The sequence below is a fragment of the Camelus dromedarius genome, chromosome 9 (genome assembly GCF_036321535.1).
Source record: "Camelus dromedarius isolate mCamDro1 chromosome 9, mCamDro1.pat, whole genome shotgun sequence".
Lineage (NCBI taxonomy): Eukaryota > Metazoa > Chordata > Mammalia > Artiodactyla > Camelidae > Camelus > Camelus dromedarius.
This window is the reverse complement of record NC_087444.1, coordinates 52,286,735-52,303,367: the sequence shown is the minus strand read 5'-3', so window position 1 is coordinate 52,303,367 and position 16,633 is coordinate 52,286,735. Positions and strand designations below refer to the sequence as shown.

At 35.1% G+C, this 16,633-nt stretch overlaps 1 protein-coding gene and 1 long non-coding RNA gene across 8 annotated transcripts in view; one reads left to right on the top strand and one right to left on the bottom strand.

Annotated features, from left to right (window-relative positions):
- Positions 1 to 1,451, top strand: part of LOC116154881 (uncharacterized) — a 13,861-nt gene extending 12,410 nt beyond the window's left edge. Inside the window, exons 2-3 of the long non-coding RNA XR_004138951.2 lie at positions 265 to 312; positions 767 to 1,451. This is a non-coding gene — a long non-coding RNA (uncharacterized LOC116154881). The remainder of the gene's footprint in view (positions 1 to 264; positions 313 to 766) is intronic.
- Positions 1 to 16,633, bottom strand: part of LOC105091176 (histone-lysine N-methyltransferase SETMAR) — a 26,241-nt gene extending 9,608 nt beyond the window's left edge. For 2 of the 7 annotated variants that reach the window (XM_064489199.1, XM_064489198.1), the window contains exons 1-4: positions 16,368 to 16,633; positions 10,229 to 10,323; positions 7,449 to 7,518; positions 2,953 to 3,049 (exon numbers count right to left, since the gene is read on the bottom strand). In XM_064489199.1, coding sequence (XP_064345269.1) covers positions 2,953 to 3,049; positions 7,449 to 7,518; positions 10,229 to 10,323; positions 16,368 to 16,403 — 298 coding nt within the window. In that variant the 5' untranslated portion in view covers positions 16,404 to 16,633. Of the gene's footprint in view, positions 1 to 2,952; positions 3,050 to 7,448; positions 7,519 to 10,228; positions 10,324 to 14,087; positions 14,191 to 16,367 lie in introns of all 7 variants that reach the window. The other 5 variants (XR_010382323.1, XR_004138945.2, XR_010382324.1 and 2 more) reach the window with 5 other exon arrangements.

Sequence of the window (16,633 nt, the reverse complement as noted above, 5' to 3'; positions counted from 1 at the left end):
AATAGTTTAAATCTAACTCAATAAAATAACTTAGAATTTTTACTAGGGTTGCATTGATTTTATAAATTAACTTAGGGAGGATTGACATGTTCATGTTTTACCATTTTCTTAAATCTGCTTTAGTGTCTTTCAGGAGTGTTTTAAATTTTCTTTGTAGAGGCTTTGCAACTTCTTAATTTATTTCTAAGTATTTAATCTTCTATTTTGCTATTATAAATGGGCTTTTCTCTAACATTGTGTTCTGTTTACTGTTTGTATATACAGGCATACCTCAGAAATATTGCAAGTTTGGTTCTAGACTATGGCGATAAAGTGAGTATTACAAAAAGGCAAGTCATGAATTTTTTGGTTTCCCAGTGCATATTTATAAAGCTATGTTTATACTGTACTGTATTTTATTGTGTGCAATAGCATTATGTATAAAAAATATACATACTTTAAATAAACAATACTTAATTGCTAAAAAATGCTAACTATCATCTGCGAGTTCATTCTATTGATGTTGATGGCTGCTGAATGATCAGGGTAGTGGTTGCTGAAGGTTGGGGTGGCTATGGCAATTTGTTAAAATAAGACAAAAGTGAAGTCTGCTACATCAACTGACTCTTCATTTCATCATTGATTTCTCTGTAGCATGCAATGCTGTTTGATGGGATTCTACCCATAGAACTTCTTTCAAAATTGGATTCAATCCTTTCAAACCCTGCCTCTGCTTTATCAACTAAATTTATGTAATGTTCTAAATCCTTTGTTGTCATTTCAACAGTCATCACAGCATCTTTACCAGGAGTAGATCTCAAGAAACCACTTTCTTTGCTCATCCACAAAAGAAACTCCTCATATGTTAAGTTTTATCATGAGATTGCTGCAGTTCTGTCACATCCTCAAGCTACACTTCTAGTTTTTCGAGAATTACCAAAATGTGACACAGAAACACGAAGTAAGCAAATGCTACTGGAAAAATGGTACCATAAGACTTGTTTGATACGGTTTTGCCATAAACCTTCAACTTGTAAAAAATGCAGTTATCTGTGAAGCTCTATAAAGTGAGGTGAAATTAAACAAGGTATGTCTGTATATGAAAGCTGATTTTTGTATGTTAATTTTAAATCCTGCTCCTTCACTGAATCTTTTCACTGTCTGAGTTAGTTTTATTACTGATTTTCTGGGGTTCAGGTATACTATGATCTGCAAATAGTTACTGTTTCACTTCTTCATTACTCATTCTTATGCCTCTTATTGATATCTCTTATCTAATTGCCTTGGCTAATTTACCTCTGATACACTGCTGAACAGTAGGGGAGACAGTGGGGTTGCTGCCTTGTTCCTCATCTTAATGGATATGCCTGTAGTGTTTCCTCATTTAAATATGATACTAGTTTTAACACTAAGATATATACTTTATCAAGATAAAAAATATTCAATTACTATTTTCTTGAGTGTCTTTTTCATGAATGGGTACTGAATTTTGCTAAAGGCTTTCTCAGCATCTACAGAGACAACCTTATGAGACTTTATCCTTATATTTATTAATATGACATATGATATTAATAGAATTCCTTATGTTGTACTGATGGGGCTACAGGCAGGCCACCCCAAGATGTGCCACTCTGGCATGTGGATTATTTTGAGCTGAAAACTATCAAGGCCCACAAGACTCAGCAAGAAGCTTCCCTCTTACTGCCTAAAAGAATTTAAGATAGGAGGCTTGTCCTAGGAAGAAGCTATTACCATAAATAACTATAGTAAAGTATTAGGTATGGTAGACAGTAAGAAACCTCGCAAAGCCCATTTGATCAAAGTCCTCTGTGTCCCACGGTCTTTGGATGGCCCAGCAAACATTTCTTTACCAAAAATTAACACTTTTTATCTTCCTGTGAATTACCCTAGTTCCCCTTGAAGCTTCAGTCTTCTCTACCTCCTTCTCCTTAGTCCAGAATATATAGATCTATCTCACCTTTTCTTGCCTTCTTTGGAATTCTTTATACTATATGGATTCCCCATGCACACATAATAAACTTGATTTTCCCCTGTCAATCTGCCTTACATCATTTGACAGGCAGAAGAACTAATAGGGGAAGGAGAGGAAATTTCCCCTCCCCCACAGTACCAAGTTTGCATTCCTGGAATAAATCCAGCCTTGCTTTTCCCTCTGCCTAGAATTTGCTGTCCCTGCCTTTCATGTGTAGCCCCTTCATGTATTCAGATCCTAGCTAAAATATTACCTCTTCAGAGACATATTTCCTGACCATTCAAGCAAAAGTAGCCTTCCAGTCAACCTCCAGGACAGTACCCTATTTTAATTTCCTACCTAGCACTTAGTATTAGCTGATATTTTTCCTATACATTCCATATGTATATTCCTATATATATTTTTCCTCCACTGTGACAGCACCAAACCTGTCTTGGTAGTAGATTTACTGCTATATGCCCAAGATACACAGCACCTGGCACATGTTAGGTACTCAATAAATGTAATAAATCTATTCCTATTTTGGGTTCACTGTTAGAAATCTGATTTTATCACAGAAAAAAAAATAAGAATAACAAAAAACTACATTCTCTGATTATACTTATTGACTAAATCAAGATTTGTCAACTTTAAAGAGAAAGCTATAACCTCAAAATTAAAATCAGCAATTTTTTAGTCTAAATCAATAAATTGAACAAAATAACTGGTACTTTAAAAAATATTAATAATAAAACTAAAGTTCTCTTTCATCCAGTTAACATTTTTCAAATTAAAATTCTCATTAAAATTTGTTACAAAATTTATCAGTATTGTGAAGGAGTCAACATTTAAATTGGATAAAGAACAAATCATCATAAATCGACTTATTGTATCTAATAAAAGCCAAAGATGTATTTCAATATACTTTAATATGATAACTTTACCAGCAAAAATATTTTAACTCACAAAAATTAATTTTTGTGGTAAACTCTCACAATTACCTGTGAAAGGTGCTGATTTCTCTGACTGTTTCATTTTTAGATATTTCCTATTAATAAATACATAACCACAGGGACAAGATTTACATGCAACAGGAACCTGAAGGAGGAAAAAAAGGAAAAAATGTATTACTACTTTACTATTAATTAAACTTCTCAAGTGTTTATGTGATCTCTTCAACTAAACAATAATTAACTTGAAGGTAAAAATAACATTTATATTTAAACACCTCCCCATAAAAACTGAGATAAGAATCATGTCCTTCCATTCTCCTAGTCCTTTACAGTTCCATGCATATAGTAAATGTTTAATATATGAATGGCCAGGAGAAGAATGTGAAGCATAAAATTTATTTCCTAAAATGTCAGTCTCAGAATAGTTACAACATGGATTAGATTAGAAGAAAGGGACTAGTTAGGAAATTACTGCATTAATTCCAGAATGAGAGGCTGTTGGTCTGTTCTGCAATGCTGGCAGAGAATGTAATTAAAAAAAAAAAAAAAAAAGATGCATTTGACAGACATTTCAAAGGGAGGAAGAAACAAAACTTAGACACAAACTGATTACTGATAATAAAACAGAACTGAAAATGAGTCTTCAAGCATGAAGAGGGTCAATACCAATTACAGAAAAAGGATCATTCACAATAGCCAGTTTGGAGAAAAGGAACATGGAAGACTACAAAAAAAGGTGTTGAGACACAGGTTCTCCTAGTCTCCGCTTGAGGAAAGATATCGAACAAATCCTATAAGCCTTGCAGATTTGTTACTTTTCTAACAAAAGTTCTTTACTACCTGAAGTAGTCTATGATCTTTACATATTTTTTAAGTGAAAAAACCATCACATCATTTAACAACTTCACTAAGGTATAATAAACATAAACTACATATATTTAAAATGTACAATTTGACAAAAGTTTTGACACCTGTATATGCCCATGAAACCACCACCACAATCAAGATAGTAAATACAGCTATCATCCCCCAAAGTTTCTTCATGCCCCTTTGTAATCTCACCTCCTGCCCCTCCCTCTTAACCCCATCTCAATATCCACAAGCAACTACTGATCAGCTGTCACTATAGATAAGCTTGAATTTTCTAAGGTTTTATATAAATGGAATCATAAGCACATGCTTTTTTTTGTTTAGTTTCTTTTACTCAGCATAATTATTTTGAGATCTGTCCACGTTGTTGCATGTAATAAGTTCATTTCTTCTACTGCTAAATACTATTCCATGTACGGATATACCACAGCTATCCATCAACCTGCTGATGTACATTTGAACTAATTCCATTTTTTAGCTTTTACAAATAAAGCTGCTATGAATACAGCAAGTACAAGCCTTTGTATAGACATACACTTTCTTTCCTCTTGTATGAATAGGTAATGGATGGATCATACAGTAGGTGTTTAACTTTCTAAAAAAAACTGACAAACTATTTTCCAAAGTGGTTGTACTGTTTTACATTCCTACCAGCAGTTTTAAGAGAGTTACAGTTCCTCCACATTCTCAGCAACACTTGGTAGGTTCAGTCTTTAATTTTACTTAACCATTTTAGTAGGGTAGCGGGATCTTATTGCAGTAATATGCATATCCCTAATGCCTAATGATGTTGAACATTTTTTCATGTTTACTGCCATCTGTAGGTCTTCCTTGGTGAAGTGTCTATTCAAATTTTTACCCTTGTTTTAACTGGAATGTTCGTTTTCTTATTATTGAGCTTTGAGAGTCCTTAATATATTCTGGATACAAGTCCTCTATCAATGGCTTTCAAAGAGTAGAAGTTTTAACTTGAACAAGTCCAATTTATCACTTTTTTCTTCTATGGATCGTGCCTTTGGTGTGTAATTAATAAACATTTGCCTAACTTAAGTTCACAAAGTTTTGTTTTGTTTTTTACTATTTTCTGGAAGTTCCATAGTTTAAAATTTTTCATTTAGGTCTATGATCCATCTTAGAATATTATTTGTATATGGCACAAGGTAAGAATTAAAGTTCACTTTTTAAAGATAGAAATCATTCAAAGTATCTTCTCCAACCATAACAGGATGAAGTTAGAAATCAAGAACAGAAGAAAAACTTGAAAATTTACAAATTTGTTGAAGTCAAACAATATATTCTTAAATAACCAATGAATCAAAAAAGAAATCACAAGGAAAATTAGAAAATACTTAGTGATGAATGAAAACAAAAATAAAACCTAGTAAATTCATGGGACATAGTGAAAGCAATGTTTACAGAGAAAGTTATAGCTGTAAACACTTACATTAAAAAAAAAAGAAAGATCCCAAATCAACAACCTAACTTTCTAACTTAAGGAACTAGAAAAAGAAGAGTAAACTAAACCCAAAGCTACCAAAAGGAAGAAAAATAAAGATTTGAGAAATACAAAATTGAGAATAAAAAGTAGTGAAAATCAATGAAACCAAAGTTGATTTCTTTGAAAAGATGAACAAAATTGACAAAACTTTAGCTAGACTGACTAAAAGAGAGAAGACAAATTATTAAACCAAATAATTTGATTTGAAAGTGGGTTATTACTACCAATTCTACAGAAGTAAAAAGGATTAAAGAGAGTACTATGAACAACTTCACACCAACAAACTGGATAACTTGATGAAATGGACAAAACCCTAGAAGCACAAAACCTACAAGACTGAATCATGAAGAAACAGAAAATATAACTACAACTAGTCAAGAGACTAAGTCAGTAATCAAAACCTTCCCAACAAAGAAAAGCTCTGGACCAGATGACTTCTTGGTGATTTCTACCAAACATTTAAAGAAAACTAACACCGGTCCTTCTCAAACTTTGTCAAAACATGTTACAACATGAACCTTGGGGATATTAAGCTAAGTGATATATGATATAGGTCAGTTACAAAAGACAAATTAGTATGATTCTACTTAAAGGAAGTAACAGTCAACTTCATAGAGACAAAAAGCAATGAGTAGTTGCCAGGAGCTGGGTAGAGAGCAGAAGGGAAGTTATTTTGCAAAATGAAGAGTTCTGGAGATGGATGGTGGTAATGGTTGCACAACAATATAAATGTACTTAATACCACTGAACTGTGCATAGTATTTCTATAATTATATTTCTAGATTTTTTTAAAAGGAATAATATATTCAAATAGAAAAATTCCTTCAAACTTTAAAGGTTCTATACATTACATATAAAATACATATAAGAATTTTATACGATATAAGGTATTGTAGAATCATTGTAGTATTCTAATATGCAATATTTAATATTCTAATATGTTATGTAGTAAACAAAAAAGCAAGAAACAAAACAAGGCTTTCTGGTTTCCCATTTTTTCGGCTTATATCTTAAAGAACTATTTCTTCATAAAGTTTAAAACAAACTTCACCTTTAAAAAATTAGAAAGCCTCAACTATAATTTTTCTTCAGTTATTTTTACTAAAAAAAAAGCACATTTAAGAATCAACAAAACTTTGATTAAATCCTGATGAAGTCCCTTAAGTATTTTCATTAAAAACTGAAACATTTTCAAATTATATATGTGTTATATTCAAAAGAATATATTTAACATAATTAATGAGCTCTTTCCAAATAAAATTGAGCTATTATGATGAAAACTTGTAGTTGTCCTCAGATTTTCTTTTCATCTCTAAGCCAGCATACAGTTTATGACCTAAACAAACTGGAAGGTATTATGTATACAATGTAAACCTAAGCTTTTACTCAATTAACCAGAATAAATGAAAATGTTTTAAATATTGAAATTATTTCTTCCAAAGTGATTTACAAGTACTCAAGTCAATTGTCAGAACATAATAAATTTAATTTTAAACTAACAATGGAGACAATCCTTTGCTAACACAACACTGTAAAACAACTATACTTCAATTTTTAAAAGTTTTTTAAAAAAGAAAGAATCTTTTACTTTGGAAAACCTCACCAAATTGTTTTTATACTATATACTGGCAGTGCTTGGTGGCACTGGAACAACATAAACTATATTTCTCTTGTTTAATCTTTCTCTGATCACATTTCCAACACTGTCTATAAAATATATTTGTGTAAAACAATACAGACTTGGTCAGACCACAAGATTGCTCCCCAATGTATTCAAGTCTCTTTTTTTAAAAAAAGGCTCTCCAGTCTTTACAAATTATTCAAATTTAAAATAAGTATATGTGTGTGTATTTTTTTTTCTATTACTTTCTTTTGAAGACACATATGATTGTTTATGCCTTCTTTTGTAAAGGGCCAGATTAATAAATATTTTTGGTTTGTGGGTCACATAACTGTGTCTCTCTTTTTTTTTTTTCCGTTTTCTTAGTAACTCCTTAAAAATGCAAAAAGCATTCTTAGTTTGTGAGTCCTTCAAAAACAGACCAGGAGCCAGATTTGGTATGGGAGCCAGATTTTGCCCACCTCTCACTTAAAGCAAAAAGTATAACGTTGTATTGTTGAGTTTTTAACATTAATAGATGTAACAAAGATGATAACAATAGCAAAGGTCACCAACCTTTCCAATTTGCCCAGGACTGAGGGAGTTGCCGAAAGATAGGACTTCCAGTGCTAAAACCAGGAAGTTCCTAGGCAAACAGAAGATAAGCTGATCACTCTAATTATAGCACAAAGGTTGGGAGAAGTAAAAGGAACTGGATGGTTGCAAAATTCCTGTATTTTTTCCTGAACTAATCCAAAATTGCCTCTAAAGAGATTGTGATAAGTTAAGAGTTGCATAATGTAATTCCTAGAGCAATCACACACACACACACACACACACACACACACACACACAGAAGCAAAGAAATAAAGCTGAAAAGCCAATAGATAAATTAAAACAAAGTACAAAAAACATGTGATTAAGACAAAAGAGGGAAGAAAAAGAGAAACATAATAAAAAGCTGGTAAGATGGAAAATAAACAGCAAAAAAATTAAACATATTAATAGTTATATTACATATAAATGAATTAATTCTCCAATCAAAAGTTAGATATTGTCAGATGGATAACAAAGCAAAACCAACACAAAACTGTTTACAAGAATCACACTTTTAAACACAAAGACACTAACAAGTTAAAAGAGAAAAAAAAAGAAAGATACACCATTGTGAGATAATGGGAAAAATATATTGGTTTCTGCCCCCTCCCAGCCCCCAATTTCCTGGCAAGGAGCAACTAAAACCCTTGTAACTTTCTAAGTGATAAGAGCATTAGGAGCATCTTTTATTTTAATTGGTCATTGATCCCAGTTCCTGACACAGAGTTCGTAAATCCCTTGGAATTTCCTGGGTGATAGCAGTGTCTTCTGTTCTTATGAGGTGACTCTTGGTGGGCTGCTGGATGGGGGCTAATCACCAGAAAGACCAAGCTATGATTAAAAATTTGGAATTTTCAGCCCAACTGCCAATTCTCCAGAGAAGGTAGGGGGCTGGAAATGGAGTCAATGATCCATCATGTCTAGGTGCTGGAGCCTCCATAAAAATGCCAAAAGTAAGGGGCTCAGAGAGCTTCCAATTTGGTCAACACATCTAAGTCCTGGAAGAGTGACACATTCTAACTCCATGGGGATAGAAGCTCCTGTGCTCAGGACCCTCCAGACCTTGCCCTATGTATCTCTTCATCTGGCCTTTCATCTGTATCCTTTATCATAATCTTTCTTACAATAGTCAATACTTCCTTGAGTTTTGTGAGCTGTTCTAGCAAGTAATCTAATCCATGAGGGAGGAGGTCACAGGTATCTCCAATTTGCAGACAAGTTGGACAGAAGTTGTGGGTGTCCTTGGGACCTAATACTTGCAACTCCAGGTAGATAGTGTAAGAACTGAGCTGGTATCACAGAGAATTGTTTGGTGTAGGAAAACCCCCTACATATCTGGTGTCGGAAGTGTTGTGAGAGTGGTAGTAACAGAAAAGTAAAAGAGAGAGAGAAGTGAGTTTTTCCTACTCATCCATGCAAACAGGAAGTATAAGAAGGTTAGATCGGCTACAATAAAATCAGACAATGCAAACTTCAAGATAAGCAGCATTTATTGGAGACAAGGACAGATATTTAATCACAGAAAGGTAAATATATTAGGAAGATACAAAATTATAAATGTTTATGTGCTTAATGGAAGAGTTTCAAAATATATGAAACAAATACTGGGAACACTAAAAAGACAAACAGTCCAATCCATAATCATAACTGGATATTTCTAGCACACTTTTCTCAGTAATGTATAGAGCTAGACAAAAAAATTTAGTAAAGATATCTGAATGACAATATAAACCATCTTATCATAATAGAAATTTATAGAACACAACAGCTAAAGCTGAAAGAATATACACTGTTTTCAAGTATCCAAGGAACAGTCATTAAGGCAGACCATATAGGGGGCCATAAAACAATTCTTACAGATTTTAAAAGACTGAAATCTTCAAGAGATGTTATCTGACCACAATGGAATTAAACTAAAATCAATAAAAAATATTGAGAAAACCCCAAGAATCTGGAATTTAAACACTCTTCTGAAAAAAAACAAAAACCCACAGGTCAAAGAAGAAATCAAAAGGGAGATCAGAAAATACTATAAGCTGAATGATAATGAAAAAATATCAAAATTTGTCAGATGCGGTTAGTCAGTGTCCAGAGTGAAGTTTGTAACTTTAAATGCTTACATTAGAAAAGAAAGGTCTAAAATGAATTTTCTTCATGAACCTGGAAAAATAAGAGCAATTAAAATCAAAGTAGAAGTGGGGGAGGGTATAGCTCAAGTGGTAGAGCACATGCTTAGCATGCATGAAGTCCTGGGTTCAATCCTCCGTACCTCCTCCAAAAATAAATAAATAAACCAAATATCCAGCTCCCTAAAAAAAGAAAAGAAAAATAAATAAAAATAAATAAAAATCAAAGTAGAAGGAAGGAAATAATAAAAAGAGGAAATCAGTGAAAAAGCAAGCAAGCAACAGAGAAAAACAGAAATATTAGCAAATGGAATCCAAGAATGTATAAAAAAATTATATACCACAACCAAATGGGATTTATCTCAGGTATGAAAAGCTGTTTCAACATTCAAAAATCAACTGATATAATTTACCACATCAACAGGCTAAAGAAAAATCACATGATCATATCAATATGGGCATACTTCTGAGATACTGAGGATTTAGTTCCAGATTACTGCAATAAAGTAAATGTTGCAATAAAGGGAGTCAAATGAATTTTTTGGGTTCCCAGTGCGTATAAAAGTTATGTTTACATTAAACTGTAGTTTATTAAGTGTGCAAAAGCACTATGTCTTAAAAAAAAGTACATACCTTGATTTTAAAATAATACTGTTGGAGGGAGGGTATAGCTCAGGGGTAGAGTGCGTGCCTAGCATGCACAAGGTCTTGGGTTCAATCCCCAGTACCTTCATTAAAAAAAAAAAAAAAAAAAACTAATTACCAACCCCTTTAAATAAATAATACTGTTGAGAAAATGGGTCTGATAGACTTGCCTAACACATGGTTGCCACAAACCTTCATTGTGTAAAAAATGCAGTATCTGCAAAGTACAATAAAGTGAAGTGCAGTAAAACAAGGTATGCCTGTAGATGCAGAAAAAGCATTTGATAAAATTCCAACACCATTCATGATAAAAGTTTTCTGTAAATAAGGAATAGAGGGGAACTTCCTCAACTTTATAGTAGATATCTACCAAAAACCTAGATAACATTATACTTAATGGTGAGAAACAAGAATCATTCCCAGTAAGATCAAACACAAGGCAAGGATGTCCCCTCTCACCACTCCTTTTCAACATCATACTGGAAGTCCCGGCTAATGCAATAAGACAAGAAAAGGAAATAAAGGGTATACTGATTAGGAGGGAAGAAATAAAACTTTTTTGTAGATGACACGACTGCCTATGTAGAAATCCTAATGAATCAACCAAAAATCTCCTGAAATAAGCTACTAAACAAGGTTGCAGGACACAAGGTTAATACAAAAAGAAAAGAAAAAAGCCAACTGCTTTCCTATATACCAGCAATGAACAAGTGGAATTTGAAATTAAAAGCACAATACTATTTGCATCAGCATGGCAAAAAAAAAAAAGGAATACAAAATATAAATCTAACAAAATAGGTACAAGATCCATATGAAGAAAACTACACAAATATAATGAACAAAATCAAAGAACTAAAAATATGGATAGTCTATGTTCATGAATAAGGAGACTTAATATTGTCAAGAGGTCAGTTCTTTCCAGTTGACCTAAAGATTCAACTGCAATCCCAATCAAAAGCCTACCAAGTTATTTTGTGGATATCAACAAACAGATTATATGGAGAGTCAAAAGACCCAGAACAGCCAACCCAACCTGTAAGGAAAAGAACAAAGTTGGAGACTTACTATAAAGCTACGGTAATTAAGATAATGTGGTATTGGTAAAAGAATAGACAGAAGAATCGATGGAATAGAACAGAGAGTCCAGACATAAATACACATAAATTAGCCAACTGATCTTTGACAAAGGAACAAGCGCAACACAATGGAGCAAAGACAGTCTTTTCAACAAATAGTGCTAGAACAACTAGACATTTACATGCAACAATAAAACCAAAAAACAAGAAAAACAAAAAACAGAATCTAGACACACACCTTACATCCTTCACAAAAATTAACTCAAAATAGATCACAGACCTAAATGTAAAACACAAAACTATAAAACTCTGAAAAGATAACATAAGAGAAAATCTAGATGACTTTGGGTTTGGTGATGACTTTTTAGATATGACACTAAAGGCACAATCATGAAAGAAAGAACCAATAAGCTAGACTTCATTAAAATTAAAATATTCTGCTCTTCAAAAGATACTGTGAAGAAAATGAAAAGACCAAGCCACAGACTAGGAGAAAAGATTTGCAAAAGACATATCTGATAAAGGACTGCTATCTAAAATATAGAAAGAACTCTTAAAACTCAACGATAAGAAAATGAATCCAATTTTTTAAAATGGGCCAAAGATCTTAAAAGACATCTAACCAAAGAGATACACCGACAGCATGTAAGCATATGAAAAGATGCTCCACATAGTATGTCATCAGGGAAATGCTAACTAAAACAACAAGATTCCAGTACACACTTATCAGAATGGCCAAAATCTGGAACACTGACAAGGATGTTGACCAACAGAACATTCATTCATTGCTGGTGGGAATGCAAAATGCTGCAGCCACTCTGGAAGACAGTTTGGCAGTTTCTTACACAACTAAACATTTTACAATCTAGCAGTGATGCTCCTTGATATTCACCTTTTGAAAGGGCTAAAAACTTATATCCACACAAAAACCTGCACGCAACATTTATAACAGCTTAATTCATAATTGCCAACACTTGGGAATTGTTGTGTACTCTATCCTCAGTACATAAATTGGTAAGTAAACTGCAGAACACCCAACAATGGAATATTTTCAGGGCTAAAAAAAAAAAGTAAACTATCAAGCCCTGAAAAGACATGGAGGAAACTTAAATGCATAATACTAAATGAAAGAAGCCAATATAAAAAGGTTATATACTATATGATTCCAACTACATTATTCTGGAAAAGGCAAAACTATGGAGATACTAAATAAATCAGTGGTTGCCAGGGGTTTGTGGGGAGGGAGGGATGAACAGGTGAAGCACAGAGGATTTTTAGGGTAATGAAAATAGTCTCTAATACTGTAATGGTGGATATATGTCATTATATATTTGTCCACACTCATAGAACATACAACACCAGGAGTGACCCATAATGGAAACTATGGACTTTGAGTGACAATTATGTGTCAACGTAGGGTCATCAATTTTAATAAATTTATCACTCCAGTGGGGGATGTTGATATGGGAGAGGCTATGCATGTGTGGAGCAGAGGGTATATGGGAAATCTTTATACCCTCTTCTCAATTTTGTTGCAAACCTAAAACTGCTATAAATAAATAAAGTCTTATTGTGTGATCATTTCACATTATTCACAATTACCAAATCATTATACTATACACCTGAAACTAATATAATGTTATAACTAGTATATGTAACATTATATGTCAATTATACTTCAATTTTTTATTGAAGTATAGTTGATGTACAATATGATATGTTACAGGTGTACAATATGAGTCACAATTTTAAAGGTTATACTCCATTTATAGTTATTATAAAATATTGGCTATATTCCCTGTATTGTACAATATATCCCTGCAGCTTATTTTATACAAATAGTTTGTACCTCTTAATCCCCTACCCTTATGTTGCCCCTCCCCCTTCCCTCTCCCCACTGGTAACTACTAGTTTAATTATACCTCAATTTTTTTTAAAGTCTTTTAAAAACCTTGTATATCAGTGAAAAAAGAAAAACAAAACAAAACTCTGTAATGCTGGCATAAGAATAGACATATACATCAATGAAAGAGAATTGACAGTCCAGAAATAAACCTAGCAAATATTGTCGATTGATTTTCAACAATGGTACCAATATCCTTCAATGAGGAAAGAATCATCTCTTCAACAAAAAGAGCTGAAACAGCAGGATATCCACATCCAAAGAATGAAGCTGAACCCTAACCTCACCCCATAAACAAAAACTAACTCAAAATGAATGAAGGACATAGATATAACAACTACAACTATACAATTCTTAGATGAGAAAAGGGGTAAGTCTTCAATGACCTTGGATTTGGTGACAGTTTCTTAGTTCTGACACCAAAAAGCACAAAAGCAACAAAAGAAAAAATAGACATACTGGACTACCTCAAAAAACTCATGCATCAAAGGGTACTATCAAGAGAGTAAAAAGAAAACCCACCAAATTTGTTTTCACAAATATTTGCAAATCATGTATCTGATAAGGGTCTAATATGCAGAATATACAAAAACTCTTACATGACTCAAACAACAAAAAGAAAAACAACCCAATTAATAACTCAATTAAAAAATGGGCAACGAACCTGAATAGGCATTTCTCTAAGGAAGATACATAAAATGACCAACAAGCACACAAAAAGAGTTCAATGTCTTTGATTATTAGGGAAATGCAAACCAAAACTGCAATGACATCCCACTTCACATGCACTAGGATAACCATACTAATTTTTTTTAAACAAAAAATAACACGTGTGGGTGAGGATGTGGGGAAATTAGAAACTTCATACAATGTTGGTCCAACTGTAAATGCAGCAACTCCTGGGGAAGACACTCAATAAATTCCTCAATAAATTAAACACTGAATTACGATATGACCATGCAGCTCCACTCCTAAAAATAAATGAAAACAGATGTTAAAACAAACACTTGTACGTGAATATTCACAGCATCACTATTCACAATAACCAAAAGGTGGAAACCACCAAAATGTCCATCAACTGATGAATGGATTAACAAAATGCAGTATATCCACACAATGGAATGTTATTCAGCCGTAAAAGGAAACGAAGTACTGATATATGGTACAACATGGATGAGTTAAATGAAAGAAGTTAGATATCAAAGGACACATTGTATGACTCCATTTATATGAAATATCAAGAATAGGCAAATCTACAGAAACAGAAAGCAAATTAGTAATTACTAGGGGAGGGTGAATCAGGGAATGACTGCTTAATGAAAACAGGGTCTCATTTTGGAATGATGAAAATGTTCTAGAACTAGACAGTGGTGATGGTTGTAACACACTGTGAATGTATTAATGTACCCCTGTATATAATTAATGAACACTGATAAGATAAAAAGTTTAAAATAATTCCACTTACAATACCATCCAAAAAATTAAATTCATAGAGATAAATTTTACAAAATACATATAAAACCTGTACACTGAAAACAATAACACACTGCAGAAAGAAAGTAGAGGAGGCAGTAAATTTCTCTTGCCAAGGGAGGGAAATTAAAGAGAAGTAATTATTTTGAAAAGAAACACACATCAAGGTCTGCATTTTGGCATAAAAGATGTCTTACAAATGGTTTTAATTGAAGGACTTTTAAATGAACTTCTACCTTTCCTAGTTAAGAATAATCAAATGATCACATAGGAAACAGTAAAAAAAAAATTTCCATTGGGTTATGACATGTTAATAAAGGATTAACAAAATTCCTTCATAAAAGAAATACCTTTGGTTAACCTATCACTATGCCCATTAGGCTGATAAAGACGACATGTCAGCAGCGTTACTAGGCAATATTGCTTATGGTTAAAAAAAAAAAAAAAGACCTCTTGTTGGCATCTGGACTGGAAGGTACCTGGTGAGAAGCCATAGCTTTGAACTTCCCTAAGTACAGTATAATCATGCCACTCTCTGGAAAACCTTGGAAGCTATGGCCTTGCCCACGAGCTAAGAAACATGAAATTTCTAAAACAGTAGCTCTTGCAATCACTAGCGTGGTTTTGCTTCTTTACATCTAAGCTGTCATTGATGAGGCAGAGAAAGCCCCTGGTATGCTGTGAGGATCCTTACTGGCCACAATTCTGATGCTGTTCTGATTACATGTAGTGTTTTCTGTCCTAGCTGAACCCTTGTGAGTTTGAATGTCTATCTAAACCCTAGACCACTAGTGGTATAAAGCCACTGCATGACCTAATGAGTTTAGTTTAGAAAGCAGATATTAAAAATTCAAGAAACCACACAAAGTAGGAATGGCAAATCTGTCTTATAAAAAGTTATAAAACTACGCAACACTTTAATAGGAGAGCGCCTAGAAAAACAGGGCTTTAATGGGGACTTAGTATTTAAAAGTGTTCTAAAAATAAAGACCAAGTTAATGATTATTGGAGTTATTAAAATTATTGAAAAAGCATAAAGATCATCAATCTACTCAAGTCTAAGAGGAAAACATCATTTCACTGCGGCCCGTTCTGTCACATTTAAGCATCCGCCCAGGTCGCGGTGGGGACAGTTTTGGGGGGTCCAAACGGGAACGAAGCAACCGTGCGTGGCAGGAGGGGGCTTTCGGAGCCAGGAGCCTGGACTCGAGAGTCGGGCACATCGGGCATTCTCCTCCGGGCAGGAGCGGGTGAGGGGGCCATGCTCGTCCACTCGGGCCGCCGCCCTCACAATCCTGCCGCCGTCACCCGGAGCCGGCCCGGAGACGCAGGGAGGGTCCGGACACGGCGCCCCGTCCACCACCACAAGCCCACGCCCCCTTCCCGCGCGGCCAGGCCACAGGACGAGACACTCGCCCTCTGACAGCCGCCAGGTGGGCAGCCGCCATGCTGCCGCCCCGCGCGTTTCCCTAGTAACCCCTCGGCTCCGCCCGGACGGCTCCGGACCCCCACCGTAGCCACCGAGCCCACCGAGCCCAAGGGCCCGCCCACCCGTTCTGCCGCCGAGACCCCGGAGAAGCGGCCTCACCAAAGCCAACGGCCGCCGGCAACGGCCGCCCGCCCGCTAGTACCCCCCCGCCAGTCCGCGTGCGGGTGCTGGGCCCCCAGCGCCCACCTGTTGGTTACACTCGGGGCATGATTTGGTGGCCATCCTCACTTTCTTGGCTCGAGTTGCAGATATACTCCTCTGCCGCCGCCGGCTGCGGCGGCAGCGGCGGCGGCTCGGACTCCGCCCCTCGTACCTCAACGGCCCGGCCTCCGCCCGCCGGGTCCCCGCAGACCAGACCGAGGCTCTGGCGGGTGCGTGCGCGCGTGCGCGATCTCACGCGGAGCCTGCGTGCCGAGGGGGCGGGGCGCGGCGCGGCGTGCGCCGGCTCCGCG